The 18,656-nt window shown below is 34.4% G+C and overlaps 2 protein-coding genes across 2 annotated transcripts; one reads left to right on the top strand and one right to left on the bottom strand.

Annotated features, from left to right (window-relative positions):
* Window positions 1-7,203: 7,203 nt before the first annotated feature.
* LOC123682708 (exosome complex component CSL4-like) lies at window positions 7,204-8,086 on the top strand. Its single transcript, XM_045621469.1, has one exon. The coding sequence runs from the start codon at window positions 7,339-7,341 to the stop codon at window positions 7,951-7,953; it is 615 nt and encodes a 204-aa protein (XP_045477425.1). The 5' UTR covers window positions 7,204-7,338; the 3' UTR covers window positions 7,954-8,086.
* A 5,068-nt stretch (window positions 8,087-13,154) lies between these two features.
* LOC123682710 (brassinosteroid-responsive RING protein 1-like) lies at window positions 13,155-14,854 on the bottom strand. The gene is made up of 2 exons (XM_045621471.1): window positions 13,960-14,854; window positions 13,155-13,778 (listed from the first exon to the last, which is right to left on the bottom strand). Exons 1-2 carry the CDS (start codon window positions 14,052-14,054, stop codon window positions 13,457-13,459), a joined length of 417 nt encoding a protein of 138 aa, XP_045477427.1. The 5' UTR covers window positions 14,055-14,854; the 3' UTR covers window positions 13,155-13,456.
* Window positions 14,855-18,656: the final 3,802 nt, after the last annotated feature.

Here is an 18,656-nt window from a genome sequence, read left to right as displayed (position 1 = left end):
TAACTATGTTTTGTTCATTTGTGAACATCCTCAAATATTCTTCAGTACTTTTTATAAAAGAATGTAATTCATTCTACACTCCTGAAAATATTGGCAAAAGCATCCCGAACTTTTCCGGTAATGTTAAGTTTATATTTTCTAGTGCCATTTTTACTGTTTGCGCTTTACGGCCTCTAAAATGTTTTATAGAAGTAATCTTGAATTAATATTAGTAATCGGTTTTTTAAATGAGTAACATAGAAAAAACTCTTATGTCGGTTTTTTAAAGAAACCTAGGAAAAACTGTTCTACAAGTTTTACACTCAAAACTTTGGGAAAAAGGGTGACTATTTTTTGTCCAGAATAGGGTAAACTGGGAGTCAATAACGGATAGGATTGCTAACCTTTTTGTTTCGTATTCCTTGTAGTGAAGTCGTCTTGGGCGCTATTCCAAAGATCAGGGCTTCTTGGCTTCCTTCTCAGGGTTGCTTCTCACCTTAACAGTTCAAACTGAAAGTCTTGAAAGTTTTCTGTACTTTCACGACCGGCACTTTTTTCGAATTCCGGTTTTCGATGAGTTGCGTCGCACTTTTCTCGATCGAACTCGATAACGAAAAAACCGTATTAAAAATATTTTATTATTCAAAATATTTCAATATCGAAAATATTTTAGCATCCCATCCTCGTCGCCAATTATGTTTTTGAGATGGAAAACCTTGTTTTTAAAAAAACTTTATTTACAAGAAAGGACGAAAGGTACAATAAAAACTATCTGTCTTGAACTGTTATTGACTGACTAAAAAAACAATGCATCTGAGAATTTATAACATTACTTATCTCTAATGCAAAATGTGGCGTGATCCTAAGCGTCACACAAAGAATAGCTAAAATAGCAAAAATACATTGTAAGAACAAAGAGCGTATTATAGTTACAATGGGCATTTATTCCACCCACATTATCTCGTGTTTGAAATTGATGAGTTAACAATATTCTATCATGAAATATAAAGTAATAAATGAAGATTCGAAAATATGTATTCATTATAAAATCTTTGCCAACAGGAGATGGAACCCAATAAATTTGTAATATACTCCAATATATTTTATATTTATGTCGCATGATCAGAATGCGGTCGTATTATGTAATTATATATGTGAAGTGTTGTTCATTTACAGTTTTCTACATTAACAATGCAGATTCCTATTTCAACACCCCCTCTCAATTTAAATTGATATGAAATCAACATAACATTCACTGAAAATTGAATTTAAATTCTACATTAAAAAATATTTAACATTTTTCTCAATTTTTCAAATTTATTCTTACAAAGAGGTTTAGTAAAAATATCGGCAACATTTTCCTCTGTTTGAACATATTTCAGAGAAAATAAGTTTTTTAGCCGCACAGTCTTTTTTGAAATGTGCCTTAACATCGATATGTTTGGACCTTTTACTATTATCAAAACTTTGAATTGATTTTAATGCACTTTGATTATCTACTAACGATATTACTTTTGTATCAGTCAAATTAAAGTCTTTCATTAGCTCTTTTAGATATATTAGTTCTGATGCTGCCATTGCACTAGCCAGGTATTCAGCTTCATGACTAGATTGTGCCACTACACTTTGCTTTCGAGAAATCTAAGATACTAAATTATTGTCGAAGAAAATCGCGCAAACACTTACACTTTTTCTATCTATTTGATCATTGCCCCAATCTGCATCTCAATAAGCTTTTAATATTCCTCTTTCCTGGAAATCTAGTAAACCAATTTCATGTCTATAGTATATTTCAAATATCGTAGGATTCTTTTCTCTGCTTGTCATAGCTGATTTGTAGGTTTATCCAAGAAACTTTTTCTATTTTTGTGAATATTTAATCACCCTGTACGACAATATGATTTTTTTCGTTGTCGTAAGCACAAAGCATTGTTAGATATGAAGGATTTCTCGTTCCTTTCATTCCGTATATATTCTTTATATTTATTTCATAATCTTCGATCAATTCTAATTTGAGATCCTCAATGTCTACATCTGCATTGAGTCCTCGTATAACGAAGGCATGGGTTTTTTCATTTTTCTTAGTGTAGCTATGGAAATCAAGACCTTCCAGGTCAAAGTATGTTTTTAGTTTGTTGAAGTCTTCTTGAGTTTCAACAAACACGTTTGATGTGGTACTTCCATATTTGATATGGAATTTGGAGTCTTCCAGAACCCTTTTTATTACCCTTACCGTTCCAGTATGTGATTCAAATGTACCATGAACCACTATTGGAGGTATCTTGATCTTGTTGGTTGGAACCACTGGCTGTTTCTCTGGTAATACGTTATATCTGTTTTTAAGAGTAATACTCGGTAAGTCCGTTTCCATTTCTGTGCTTTCAATTGATCTCTTCGAAGTACCTGGATGAGTATACTTCGGATTTTCCACGTCCATTAATCTTATCTTCTTCCTTTTGGAATCCAATGGAGACTCGGGCATCCCCATTTTAGAGGAATAGTCGTACTCTAATATTACACCAATTTTACACAATACTCAAAGTGTCACAATCACTAACTTTGGTTAAAAACCAAGTGTACTCTCACAATTTACAAACTTTCACAGTGCCACAATCACTAACTGAACAACTCTTTTCATGAAGAAAAGTTCATATAAACATATGTCCTAACAAGCTTTGAATTCGAAATACAAAGTAATGATGTTCGAAAAAAAAACAGTTTTTCACTTATAACTCTGGTATTATTATATATATTGTTTCAATTTTTAGGTATTGGAGTCTAAAATATATATTATTGTATAGTTTATTGAAACAGAATATAGGTACAATTAAATGAAAAGTATCATAAAATAAACATAGTTCACAGTTTCAATATTTAAAATGCCATCAAGAATTGTACATGGCTTGTCAACAGTTCTCTGTACACGACATGGTAAATACATTCACAAGAAAAATATCACCAAATATACAACCATATATAAATTAAATATCCCCAAATAAATAACCATATAAAAATTAAATATCCACAAGTAAATAAAACAAACAGAAGAGAAGACAAATTAAGTAAATATTGCCAGCAAAATTTTTCCAGTGGCGTAAATATAGGGGAGCGATCTGATACTTTTTCTATTCTAATTCTATACCACTGTCTTTTGTTCGAGAAAATTATTTCATTTCTGTAGTTTTACTAAAAAAGGGTTCTTTTTTATTGCGCATCTGAAATAGTTTCTGGATGTTTCAAGTATTAGTTTTTTTTTTAATTATCCAATCAGTTTGTTGATTCCTCAGAGGAATGCAAAATATACGAGAAACAATTTCATACCACGAGCAACAAATCTTGCCTTTCTCCGTTCTAGTTCTCCATTAGCTTTATATTTTTTCTTTAGAACCATCTTTGAACTAATTATATTTGGTTTATTTTTCTTCTCAACCAGATTCCAAGTGTCGTTCAATATATGAGCTTTAATTTCTTCTTTTATTGCATCTTTCCACTCATCGCCAGATTCTTCTTCATCAATTGGATCAGGTTCACCATAACATTCAGCTAAGAAACCATAATGAGAGGTCATCTGATAATCCTTAGTCCAAGTCGGCAATTTCCTTTGACGTTGGGGCCTTTGTACAGTATCTCCCTCTTTCCCTGTATCATCATTTTCAGTAATTTCTCCTTCTTCCAACAAAGAGGATCTTGAAGAATCATAATCCAAAATAAGCGGTTCATCTTGCTGTTGATCTGGATTTGTGGTAACTATATCGATCATCTTATCATTATCAAAAAATTCCATACTACCCAAATCCTGAGGTTTCTCCACAAATGTATTATCCAGAATTTTGACATCTCTTGTTACTTCTACTTGATGAGATTCTGGATTCCAGATTCGAAAACCTTTTGTTATCTCAGAATATCCAATGAATATTCCGGTTTTTGTTTTTGGTTCGAATTTGCCTCTTTTAGGATTTTTATCAAGTGCAAAAGCTTTCGACCCAAAAATATGGAGATGTCGTACTGACGGTTTCCGACCTACCCATCTCTCATAAGGAGATTTGTTTTCCAGAATTTTTATAGGACTTCTATTACATAGGTAATTCGCTGTATAGATCGCTTCAGCCCAGAAGTTCAATGGTAGATTGGCTTCTATCAATAGACAACGAGCTTTTTCTACTATTGTGCGATTTTTCCTCTCAGCTCGACCATTTTGTTGAGGTGTGTATGTGCACGACAATCTTCTAGCTACACCCAGTTTTCATCTCATATAGCTGCAGGTGCCGTAACGATGAGGTACAGGATCCAGAGAATGTCAAGGATGGGCCAGGACGATATGATGTGTTATCGATTTAACCATAATCTGCTTGCTTGCTATGTTGATCCATGGTTGTATCTCAACATCTGTAGAGCATCTAGTGCTATAAGGTATCTGCGATAGACTACCTTGAGTGGATGTTGGAAATAGGGCAATAGCTTTACACTTTGAATTCTCTATTTGCCCAGCGACATGTTTAAGTAGAGGAAGATTTATTCCTATCCCTGCAACATTCCTTACGTTAAAGGTGTCTTCATCAATTCCTGCTTCGTTCAGGGCTCTAAGTTGATCTTCACTCAATCTTTCAATTCTACTCCATCCCAACAAATTAGCGGTGGGGAGCGTCGCATTATGATCGTTTGGCCTCAATTCTTCTGGTAAATCCCAATCTGGTAAGATATCTGGGCCCTGCTGCATATCAGCTCTGATCATAGGGTACGGCCATGGTGAGCCGCTTCTCGCGTCTCGCTTTATCGCGTCTTGCTAGCGGGTAATAAACATACGAAGAAATGATCTGGTATGGATATAGTGCGCCTGCTCGCCCGCTTCCGAGTGCTCAGCCAGCATCTTCTCGCTTTTACCGGAATGAATTACTAATTCTTTTCTCGCTTGCCGGTAAGCCCGCTCGATTGATTTCATAAAGGAATTTGGACGTAGTAGTGAATAAATATCGATAGGATGGACATTAATAAAGAAATTTTGATTTCTAAAGTGTTTTTAAATAGCTTGATATGGGATATTGTTATTTTATATTATTTTTTTTACTTATTCAATATAATTTTTTTAAGAGAAAATTTGATGTTTCAATTACAAGAAATTCATCTTCATCTTTCAGTCGGTGGAAATTATATGAGTCGAAATATGGCAAATGAAATAAACAAATATACTCAGGGTACTGAACCAATAAACAAAAATATGAAGAGAATTAGGGTAAATGCACTGGTTCTCGACCATTCCGTGATTTGAGATAAAATAATAATTAAAATATATCATGTAGTGCAAAATATTTTCGCGGTACGTGCTCTCGACCATTCTACCCTTCCAAGATATTTTGCATAGTAGTGGTATAGGTCAAAGTTTTCGCGTTAAAAATTAGTTTATAATCGTCTTTCATAGAAAAGGGTTCTTTCTCGTCCTCTCTTAGAAAAGTGCTTTGTGATATATGACCAGAAAATAGTAATTATTTCTTATTTTAAATTAATTATGTGTGTATATTTTGTTCCATATCAACTATAAAATATATTTTCGAGTGCATTTCAATCAAAAAGCAAATAAATGTATATTTTTTTGTTCAATATTCGGCGGTCGCGAACTGGTATTGGAAAATTTGTACCTTTTATTTCTCGACCAAAGTGGTCGAGAACCAATATGTTACTTCAATAATTGTTTATTTCAACCGATATATTTCTGTTGGATCATTTTCATTTTTTTTTTCGATATCCTGATTCATTTATATATCTACTTTCTGAATATTAGTTTGCGACCACCGAATTAACGTTGAAACACTTATTTCTACCCTTTATTTATTCGCGGTCGAGAACCAATTTGATTATACTTAATTCTCGACCACTGGTGGTCGGTGTTTTATATTTTTTTTACTCATTATCAATCTGAGTGATAGGTAGTGATGTCGATGGTACGGTACGAAAGTAAGTACTAATCACTCATATCGCTCTAAAGTTTTTTATAAAATTTTCAAGTGGAGCGGCCACTATTATTAGTGGTCGAAAAATAACACAAAAATGGTCGAGAACTCTGCGGCGTGGTCGAGAACCGAAGGTTATTGAGGTTTTCTATATGTTTTCACATTTCAAAGGTTAAATGCGGAAAGAACGCTTAAAACTCGCCAAAGAATCGATGAACACCAATACCATTAAAATTTGATAAGTTTATGTGTGAAAAAATCGTGCTCGAAATCGATGTTTCTGTTAACTGGTCGAGAACCAATGCATTTACCCTAACTTACCTCAGAGTGACCGTAAGACGTTCTTCCGGCAGAATTCTTTGTTGATGAAAGTTGCACCACTGTTTTTTTAAACGATTTTCTATTAGATTCAAAATATACTTAAATGTCAATTCTTGCATGCGGAAATATTCGAAAAATTTTTCTGGATGGGCCGTCAGCTGTGAAAACAAGGTATGATATTCACCAACTTTTTGGCGTGATCTATTTATTTCATGAACGTCAGTAGACCTTCCATGTTTTAGTTTCAAAGAAACATTATCACTAGCTATTAAGATAGCCAAAAGATCCTCACGGCATAAATTCATGATGAAAAATGAATTATGCTGCAGCGGCAAACACAACGAGACGTTTTGACGAGCGGTGCACTATGACCACCACCTGCTACAATCTAGCAGGTTTACCAGTCGCCGAGCGCTAGTCTAATCAGCCGCGATAAAGCGAGACGCGAGAAGCGGCTCACCATGGCCGTACCCTTAAGAAGGGCAACACCTGGTGAGGGAACTGTTTCATAAATAATATGATTCACGTCGCTTACTCGTCCATAAAATCCTGCCGCTCCATTGATCTCTAGCGGGGTGAGCACTGCTTGTAGTGCTAAATGGAACTGTCTCGACGACGGGTCCTTGATATCACCGATTCCCTGTAAATACAGATTGACGTCCTCTGGCACTGGTAGGTCTATACTTAACACTTTGTTTAATTCGAAAGACTCGAAAGTGAAGTGGCCTCTAGCCGCGAGAACATCATAAATCCTCTTCCATATCAAGACTACGTAATAATATTGATACTGCAAATAAGATACATACTTCTTCAGACCTCGGTCAAACGTTTTTCAGAAAAGTGGTGCCTGAGTGCCTAAACAACATTTAACCATTTGTCGGTCAATTATCTGAACGCAAAATGTCAATACAGTACAGCAGTGATCAGCATGAGAGACCAAACGCTCAAGAATAGAAATGAATACACTTTTCTGTGTACCTGATACTGTTTACCTGCAGACTGCAGACTAACCTACAAAAATCAAATTGATTAAGATTTCATCACTAATTTTATTATTGAAAGAATATTTTCCCAAAAATTTTTCAAGAAAAAAATGGCCGAAAAAAAGATTTGCGTTCCAGGACAAAGATTATATGTAAAAGACGAAACTTATGTTAGTGGAAATGGTACTTTCGAAAGACTTGGGTATATTTACTCAAATTTAGCCGGTGTTGTTGATATCATTCAAAAAAATAATATTAAAATTATAGAAGTTGTAAATCCTAACGTGCAAACCATAGTACCAGCGCATGGTGACATTGTGACTGCAGAAGTTACTATCATAACTCAGCAATATGTAAAGTGCCTCATCAAATGTATTGGACACAAAATATTAAAAAGACATTTCAAGGGTGTCGTTAGGAGAGAGGATATTCGTGCAACCGAAAAAGATAGAATTGAGGTATTCAAGTGTTTTAGGCCTGGTGATATTATATTAGCCAGAGTGATGCCAATTACCGAAGCTCATACATATCAACTTTCAACAGCAGAAAATGAATTGGGGGTAGCAATTGCTCATTCCGAACATGGACATCCCATGATACCCATCAGTTGGAATGAGATGCAGTGTACAAAAAGTTACGTAAAGGAAGCAAGAAAAGTGGCAAAAATCATTCCTGAGAAAATTCCTAATGATATAGTTGGTCACTTGACAGAATATTTGTACTAAATAAATCTTTGTAAAAAACGTTGTGGCTGCATCATATGATGCCCTCACCAACGGTATGTACTGTGAATAGTCTAGTTGGAAAGATCTTTTCGTCGTAACTTCCACATATCCATTTATGCCATCGACGACCATCATATCGTTTATCATGGGGTCGTTCTTTTCTGCTGTTGCTACCGTCGACACTGCCTTAGGGGTAAGGTCGGGCTTAGCCTCTGAATACTTAAACTCCCTGGAGAAAATAAACACGAGTATAACCTGAGAATTCATCCACGAAAGTTACAAAATATTTAGCACCAGCATGAGAAGGTTCACGAATCGGTCCACACACATCTGATGAAATAATTTGTAAAGGTTCTTTAGTCCTTTTATACTTGTTCGGTTTCGGAAAAGGCGGTCGTGAAAATTTTGCTTGAATGCATGTTTCGCAATTTCCAAGTGTCTCACTTTCATTCAAGTTCAAACCAATTAATGATTTTCGTTTAAAAGCAGATTTCAAATCACTTTCGTTAATATGACCCAATTTTCTGTGCCAAGTTTTTATTGTAAGCTCTGAAATGATGTTGCACGTTGCCGATATTTCTTCAATATTTTTTGCAGCAACCAAATATAGACCGTTTTTCTTTTTTTGCTTCCAAAACGACCTGTCCACTTGGGTTTTTGATTATCGCCTTATTTTTGTTGAAATATACACTATTTCCTTTATCTGGTATTTTGGAGACCGATAATAAATTAGCCGATAAATCGGGAACGAAAAATGTATCGGGCAAATTAACATTTTCAGAAGGATTAAGAGTTATTTGTACCAAACCATTTCCAGATATCGGTGCAGTTCGATTTTTTAAAGCTAATCGGAGTTCTCCTAGACTTTCTTCGGTCAAATTTTTGAAAATTTTTTTATTTGAACACATATGGGAAGTTGATCCGCTGTCCAGATACCAAATATTTGGATTCGGTTCAGGATTATCAATGGTTGCAAGACTTCGATGATTAATCATAAATGTAGCTTCTTTCTTTCCAGACCAGCAGTCTGAAGTAGAATGACCGAATTTATTGCATTTTCCGCAACGAGTTCTTGAAGTGTTATCATTTCTTATATTTTGTTTTCTTTGAAACTGCCTTTTTTTATATTTGCCTTTACCGTAAAATGCACTTTCTTTCGTCTGTCCAGTATCATGATCTCTCCTTGATTCATTTTCTTCTAATATTTTCACCTTCAAAGCTTCAGGATCAGGTAAAATATCTCTCGACTCTATTGCTATCCGAAAATTTTCAAATGAGGATGGTAGAGAATAAAGCATCATTATACGGAGAAGTTCTTTCGGAACACTTATATTCATGTCAGCTAATTTATCAGCTGTGTCCATGAAATTTGTTAAATGTTCACGAATGTCTCCATTTTCACCTAATTTTTGCAAGATGAGCTGTTTTAATAATGTTGCCTTCCTTGCAGGACCCTTACTGGCGAATTTACTTTCGAGAGTATCCCATACATATTTAGAGGTTGTACAATTCTTTATCTGTTTCAGTTCATTTGGTGAAATGATCAGAATTAATTCTGATTTAGCCGATAAATCCTTCTTCTGCCATGTTGTTCTTTCTTCAGCATCTGCAGGAATTGGAGTTTTACCGATGACGTAATCCCATAGATCATTTTTTGTCAGGATCGCTTCTGCTTGTAATCGCCAGGTATCATAATTATCTTTACGTAGTGGTTCAATTCGATATGAATTTTGAGCCATATTTTTGCGATGATAATAACTGATCTTCGAGTACAAGAAAATGAACTTCACTAACTCCTCTAAATGACTAGGTCTGGGCCCATAACCTGATAGATTTGTAGATAATACTTTGAGAATAAGAAATGTGAACTTTAATCAACTTTATAATACAACAGTCTGAAAACTGACACTTTGTCAGAATTAATTTGACAATTCACGTTATACAGGGAACAACCAATAATATATATTCCAACAATATAATCGAGTGAATGTCTAATCCTAACAATCTGTTTATCAAGTAGTTAGCTGTGTTGATGGCTTCGGCCCAAAAATTTAACGGAAGTCCAGCTGCAATCATTAAACATCGTGCTTTATCAAGCAATGATCTGTTTTTCCTTTCAGCAATACCATTCTGCTGTGGAGTGTATGTACAGGATAATCTTCTTTTGATACCATTTTGCTTCAGAAATGTTTCGAATTCTTTATTGACATATTCACACCTTTCATTATCACTTTGAAGAAATTTTATTTTTCTGTCGTGTTCATTTTCTACCTCGTTTTTGTATTCTTTGAAGATCTCTAGTACTTCATTTTATCGTTTGAGGAAATAAATTTTGCAATATCTGGAGTATTCATCCGTAAACGTGACAAAATATTGAGAACCACCATGTGACTTCATTTTTATTGGTCCCCATACGTCAGAATGAATTATTTCCAAAATATTTTTTGTTTGATTTTCTCTTGGAGAAAATGGCAATCTCGTCATTTTTCCTTTTATGCATATTTCACAATCATTTAATTTGTCTGATGCATTAAAATCTAAACCATTTACTATGTTTTGATTCATAGCAGATTTAAGATCAGTTTCATTAATGTGACCTAATTTTTCATGCCACAACATCATTTTAGGTGAATAAAATGAAATTTCTTGTTCATCATTGGATGAAATTTCACTCTGTATGTAATATAAATTATCTTTCCTTTGTGCTTTCAGTATTGGTTGCCCTTTTTTTCTTTTATTATTGCATTATTCTTCTTAAATAACACCGTGTACCCTTTGTCGGTAATTTTGCTAACAGACAATAAATTAGTTGTAAGATTTGATACGTAAAGTGTATTTGGCAAGTTTATTATCTCATCTTCATCTGGAAATGTCAATGTGACTTCGCCTTTTCCTTCTATTGGTGTTGTTTGGTCTTCTGATGCCAGTTTCAAACAATCGTTTTCGGAATTTTCATTAATTTCTCTGAACATTTCTTTTGTAAAACAGAGATGGAATGTACACCCACTATCGAGGCACCAACTATTTACATGTCCTTTCTTATTTCCAGTGGCTAGATAAATTTCTTCGGTGTTGAAAGATTTAGGATTTTCATTCTTGTTTTTAGCCCTGCATTCTATGGTTCTATGATTGAAACGACCACAATTTTCACAGTTTGTTCTATTTTCTTGCCTGAAGGTTTTGTTCTTAGAAAATCTGTTTTCTGTTCCAAGATTTTTGAACCCTTTATTTCGATATCTTCGGTTTCTTCCAAGATGAGCTTCTTCTCCATGATTATTACTTGGATAAGTTTTGGTCCTGGCTTCACTTTCTTCTAGAATTTTTATCTTTAAATTTTCTGGTGTAGGTAAATCATCTCTGGATTCTATGGCTATTCGGAAATTTTCAAATGACACAGGAAGAGAGTATAACAACATAATACTGAGTAAGTCATTGTTAATTTGGATATCCATTTCGGATAATTTATCTACTGTATCAGCAAACTTATTCAGATGTTGCCGAATATTGTCCCTTTCATTCATTTTTTGCAAGATTAAATTTTTCAATAATGTTGCTTTACGAGCAGGTCCTTTACTTTGGTAAACTTTGCTCAATGTATCCCAAATGTCTTTTGATGTTGAACAGTTTTTAATCGGTCTCAGTTCATTTGGTGATATTATTAAAATAAGTTCTGATTTTGCGTTTAAATCATCGTTAATCCATTTATTTTTAGTCTCTTCGTCTGCTGTGTCACCGGGTTTGATTTTCTTTCCAGATACATAATCCCATAAACCAGCTCTTGTTAAAATTGCTTGTGCTTGAAGCTTCCAAGTATCATAGTTATCATTTTTCAATGATTCTATTCTATAACTTGTTGATGCTTGAGCCATTTTCTTGGATATCTTTTATGATATTTCAATTTCTCGAATTTTACGTTCTTTATTTGTTCAACAGTTGCAAAAAACTTTGGTCTTTTTATGCAAACTGAATGCCTGAGCCCATAACCTGTAGTTATTATTTTAGTTGATACGCAGTTTAAAAGAACTGAACTGAACGCAATATTTTTATTATAACTTCTACTAATGACATCAAAACAACAACTGTCAAATGTTACATAAGGTAACTCAAAATAATAAATAGCAGGAGTGTATATTCAAAATGTATTAATTCCAACAGAAATCCAACTACAGTAGCGACCCCTGGTGACTATTTCCTTGCCGTCAAACGGCGGTTGGCTTACTATCCTTTCCTTATGCTATGCTATTATCAAAACTTTGAATTGATTTTAATGCACTCTGATTATCTACTAACAATATTGCTTTTGTATCAGTTAAATTAAAGTCTTTCATTAGCTCTTTTAGATATATTAGTTCTGATGCTGTCATTGCACTAGCCAGGTATTCAGCTTCATGACTGGATTGTGCCACTACACTTTGCTTTCGAGAAATCCAAGATACTAAATTGTTGTCGAAGAAAATCGCGCAACCACTTACACTTTTTCTATCTATTTGATCATTGCCCCAATCTGCATCTGAATAAGCTTTTAATATTCCTCTTTCCTGGAAATCTGGTAAACCAATTTCATATCTATAGTATATTTCAAATATCGTAGGATTCTTTTCGCTGCTTGTCAAAGCTGATTTGTAGGTTTATCCAAGAAACTTTTTCTATTTTTGTGAATATTGAATCACCCTGTACGTCAATATGATTTTTTTCGTTGTCGTAAGCACAAAGCATTAAGTCATAATAAAAATTCTTATTCTCTGCTTGGCATGGTCATACAGGGTGATCGATAAATATTTCCTTATGAAAGAAATTTCATAGTTCAAGATATCTTGAATTGAAGAAATTTTGATTGATTTTCTGTTACCTACTTCTAAATGACGTCTTCTTCGTCTGAATAAACTGATCCAATATTCACGAGAATAGAAATTTTCTGAAATTTTCCTATTCCAGATCTGATTTATTCGATTTCAGATATATTGAAGGAATGCGATGGTAAAGGGTGACAAAACTTCAAAATTTGAAATTATTCGGTCGATTAGTTAAAGAGTTATTGAACTGTCAAATTTCACTCATAAGATGAACATTACCCTGTATATTCCAAATAAAGTTACTCAGGCGATTGAAACCTCTTGATACGAGTCCTCCATGAAGCCTTAATTCATGGTTTCCGTTTGTCGCATTCTTCCCGGAACACCCTGTATAAATATATTTTGAGATTTATCTGAAAATATGTAAGTATTCCAAAAGAGATCGAAGTATTTTGAATGGTTCGAAAGCAGTTGAAAGTTAAAATCTTTCAGTAGAAAACTGAATACTGATATCAAGTATGGCGCTAAAGTAGATTTTGCAGAAATCATGATGACATATGAACACAACATAATTCAAAATAAAATATGTATATATAAAACGATACAGCATGAATCCAAACAAAGAAAATACAAGTGGATATTAAACAAAACATAAATACATGTACAAAAAAAGAAGAAATCACGCAAAAAGGCAGGAATCACAAATTTCATTAACTCTCCTCGTTGGTTTGTTCTTCATTTTCTCCTTCATTCTCTTCTTCATTTCCCTCTTCTTCTTCTTCACTCTCATCATCTGCTTCGTCACTGTCCATCTGGTCGAACCGATGGATATTAACAGGTTGCCAATTAGTATCGAAGATACTGAAGGTTTCTTCGAAAATTAAATTTGTCCTGCACATGGGACTACATTTGGAATTGGAGCACCATCTGCGGATGCACTCCTTGTGGAATGAATGTCTGCAATCGGTAAGGTACAATTCTCCTGTCAATCTGCTCAAACATACGCTACAATCCTCCTCGAATGTTATACCCCTAGGAAAAACAAAGTACATATTAATTCACTGTTTGTAGGTACAATATGGTTATTGTTCATTTCATACACATATATTGAACAAAAATTTCTTTATAAGAATGCAACATTCAGAAACTAAAGATGACATTGGATTATATCGTTTCAAAAATAATTAATGAAAAAATGATGTAAAAGCATTACCTTTCTGTACAATCGTTGTACAACTTTCCAAAATTGAATTCATATAGATGGTCTAAAGACATCTTTTCAGCTTTAAAATCAACTGTTCTGCACATTGTCAAACTGATACTAAACTAGTAAGCGTACCAGCACTCTTAAGTAATCTTAAATGTGAATCATTATTCATTGCATAGATTTCTGAGTTTTTGATTTTTTGTATTCACTTTTTTTATTTTATTTTGATTTTCGAACCGAAAACCCCAAAGACAACGTATAGTCATAAACATCTTGAGGAAATGGCCAGAGGCTTCTGGTGTACACAGATCAAATGAAATTTTATTTTTTCCTCTGACTATTTCCACTAAATCCCCCACTATATGCCTACTATGTAGAAGGTCCTTGAAGTGCACATTATGGATTACTTCAAGCTTCTTTATATATTCATAAAAACTTTGAGAAGCATAAAGCAATCCTTCAGATTCTGGCAGTGAAATATGTGAACAATTGATGCTGACCTGTTAATTTTTTTCATCGTCCACGAGTAAACTTTTACATTTTTCACAAGGGTGCAATTTTAGAAATTTCTCTGCCATATATCCCCTAACATAATATATGGCATTTTCATCCTGCAGGTCAACATCAATATTATCGATAGCTTTCCAAGACAAAGATGCTTCAGGTTGACTTTTTATTTGAGTTTCGGAAAGCTCACTCAACTCACTTAATTTTCTCAATGAAAATGAAAAGTCATCTTCACAGTTTGTCTGACTTGACAACTTTGAAATACTTGTGAGGTATGTATGCCGCAGACCATTCTCAAATTGCAAAGAACTTGGGTTCCGGCAACAACCGTGTTGTTGCCTTACAGTGGCGAATAGATTTTCCACAGGATCTTGATTCAGATGTCTTGTCAATAATTTCGCAACACCATAATTCAAACGCAAGTCCTCTGCAAGTTGTAAGACACTGTTAATTGTTATGATAAAACCATTAATGCAGGGAGGGATAGATCGTTTAGATAGTAGAAACCTCGAATTTTTGAAATTGTCCCTGATTTCTGAAATGAATTTCTCATGAGGTGATCCATCACTCATGGCATATCTCATCTTCAGTAAATCAGTATCGAGTTTGCTACTATTCAAAGAATCAAACAGTTTATCCATATCACTCACAAACTCAGCTGTAGCTAAGGAATCAGCTGGCAACTCTCCAAACTGCTGTAGTACGAGCATTGCTACACTTACCGATTCACTTAATATTTGAGTGGCATATTTTACCCTCATTGCATTAAACGATGTCACATTGAAATGCTCTTCAGTGAGTTTAGGTAGCAAGCGCACACGTAGAGGGTTTGAAGATTTTCCAGCTGATTCAATGTTTTTCCACCTAACAGTTTTGTTTTTATAAATTAGGTCATATTTCTCCAAATTGCCAAAACACTTTTCAGTAGGTGAGGAGCATCAAACAGAAAAAAAATTTTCTTACATTTCTGAAAAACAACTATGGTTTACTGAAATTTTGAGCTGCCTGGCCACATTCTGATTCACAGGATTTTGATCACAGACTACAGCTTTCACTATGAGTCCTGCTTTAAAAGCAGAGTCAAGTGAATCAGAAAAAAATTGATGGTAAAATTTCATTTGTGGCCGTACGACCCAAAAACCAGTACCCCAAAGTGAATTTCCAATTATAAACGATGCCCCTTACCATACAGACAAGTGCAGACGTAGCCTTCTCATTTCTCCTTATGTTGCCAGTATCAACAACTCCAATTACTCTATCTGTCGCCCTATTACAATGAATCTCTTCACTAAGTGAAATTTCGTCAAAAATCAATATGCAAATTTTTCTTTTTTGGTCTGTGCAATTTTTAAAATGAATTTTGAGCGATTCTTCTATAGTTGGACTTATACCAGGAGAAATTTTAAGCTTCGCCTGCCAATTTCTCAAACTCCTAACAGTGGGTAAGTTGAGTGATTTGGATAATGCTTTATAACCCTTTGGTGAAGCATAATACCATAACAAGCATATTTCTTTCAAGTCATCATCATATCTTCTGTTGAATTTATTATCAAAGTTTGCTTTCAACTCATTAGCAAAAATAATATGAGCATCTTTGGAAAGGTAACGTTTTGATTAACATATCAATCTTGAGATATTTGTTCTATTGGTAGCCTCGATGGGTCTTCCTTTGCAAAAACAGTGGGAAACTTTACGCCTAAATATTTTGCACTTCAAAGAATTGATTTTAGCCTTCATTCTTTCAATTCTCTGGTTGGTTAAGGGGCTCAGCTTACTACCACTACGTTTGGGGGTTGGCGAACTGCTACTTGCTTCTATAAAACCTTCTGATTCCATTGTAACATCTAGAAAAAAGAAAAACAATTTCATCTTATTGCATTTATCACTAATTTGAATTGATAATTTCATTCAACAACTTCAAGTAAATAGACTTACAAATATGATTTGCATTCATGTGTCCTCTTTTCAAAAATTATCAAATGATAATATTTGTTCACAGCAAACGCAGAATCTTTCTACAAAAAAAGAAATACAATGTCACTCAGTTTTCAATTTCTTTGTGTGATATTTAATCTATACATTTGTGATTCAATTAATAACAGGAAAAACTCACCAATATTAGATAGAGGTACGTTTTGATCCGTTTGAACAGTTTCTTCATGGATGATCATCTCAGACTCTGATTCGGGAAGAACATCTGATTTAGGTCCATTCACATGAGGAATACTTCCACGCCAAAGCAATGTCCGTGGATTTATACATTTGAACTGGTTTTCTGTGAAATGCTCACTACACATTCTATAGTTTTCGAAGCACCCAGATCAAGATCTTTGCGTCCAGAGAATTCGATCCATCTTTTGCCACTGAATAATAATAGAAATTAGATGATTTTGTTATATTGAATTGACTACTTAAACTTACATTTTCATGTCCTTCGGTAATGTAAAAAACGCGAGCTTTGGGTTTTTATTTTTATTGTTCGGGCAGGTTGATACCAAACAATATGAACCACGACTCATCTTGACAAGAACAGCAAATTAATATTAATCTTTGATAAACAGGTTCAATAACACGTGAGCTTAATAACCGCAACCCTAATCTTTGCACAGCACGTTTACAAACAAAGATTTAACCCTAATCTTTGATTTAACTCAAAAGCAAAGATTAGATTAATCTTCTGACAAAAACGTCAAAAACTTTGCAGTTTATAAATAGCCTCCGTAATAATATTTTAACCAATTTTGTTTACAACTGAAACACCAGACGTCGCTGGCGTCGTCTGAGCCGCTTCGTTTCCTATCTTTCTCTCCCTAATCTTTGCCTTGAATATTTAAACTACTCAGAGTTGAGTGAAAAGGTGAAACAGACGTCGGTTGCTGAAGGCTTTTCTCTAAAAAACGAAAGAGGGATGAGTGTAAAGGAGCTCAATGAGAACTTCTTTACACCCTAAATATTTAAACTACTCAGAGTTGAGTGAAAAGGTGAAACAGAAGTCGGTTGCTGAAGGCCTCTCTCTAAAAAACGAAAGAGGGATGAGGATACTTCACACTGGTGTGAAATACCATCATCCTACCGATTCTGGAAAGTCATGCCCAAACGACCCATCGTCAAAAATTTTAATATACATTTCAGCCACTGCTACTAGAAAGTAAACAGTGCTGCGGTTATATAAATGAAAACTAAAAAAACCGTCTCAACTAAACAAAAGTGAATTAATTTAATGTGCACTTAAACAAGAAAAATCTTCCTGACACCCGAGACGATGGTGGACCAGAAAGGGGGGGCATGGAAGATTTTTAGTTTGAGTCCAAAATTTTCAAAAAAGACTCCATCATTCTATGTTCCTTGCATAGAACGATGTCAAATCCGATAATGAAACTAAATTGAGGTAAATCCAAAATTAGCAAATATAACGTCAAATCTGGTAATGAAAAGGTAAGGTAAAATCGATATTTATTGATCACGAAAAAATGCGATAACATTCGACAAAGTAGGTAAAAGATAATTAACGCCGCCTGTGAAAAATCAGCCATAAGTGGCTCAAAATAGTCAAATAATGTGTACAAAGATGTTCTGTACTGACGTTTATATGAATCAACTGAGCTCAAGGATTCACTTCCCTACCTCCCTCTCCATTGAAGTGATATAACTGAAAGTTCACAGCAACGTTATGTTGGGCGCCAGCAAGTATATAACTTGCAATGATAACGATAAGATAAATGGAAATTGAAGGAAAAATAAGGAAACGGAATATTGCAACAGTACACAGAAAATAAGGAAAAAAAAACTGAATCTTTACAGACCCAAAATAATAAATTACTCCAAAGAATACTCTCAGTTACGCCAAAATTAATTTGCTCTGCATATCTAAAAGACACTTCAGTCAGATTAACAACAACTTCAAAGGTAAATATATGTAGTATCCATACTACAACGATCAGATAAATAGTAGCCACCACTAACTAATAGTAGTGCTACAACGATAAACGATAACATCTCATCATCTTCTTCGTCACTGTCCATCTTGTCGAACCGATGGATATTAACACGTTCGCTACCAGGGCCATATTTATGTTTCGTCCACAGAGACCACCATGCAAATTTGAGCTGACTCATATATGAGCCGTCGGGCTATTTGTAGTTTTTCTTTACATAGCCCACTTGGCGCATATATGAGTCGGTATGAAAACAATGCA

This window comes from Harmonia axyridis, chromosome 6 (genome assembly GCF_914767665.1).
Source record: "Harmonia axyridis chromosome 6, icHarAxyr1.1, whole genome shotgun sequence".
NCBI classification, from domain to species: Eukaryota; Metazoa; Arthropoda; class Insecta; order Coleoptera; family Coccinellidae; genus Harmonia; species Harmonia axyridis.
Note: the sequence above shows the minus strand (reverse complement) of the source record. Positions and strands in the feature narration are given on the sequence as shown.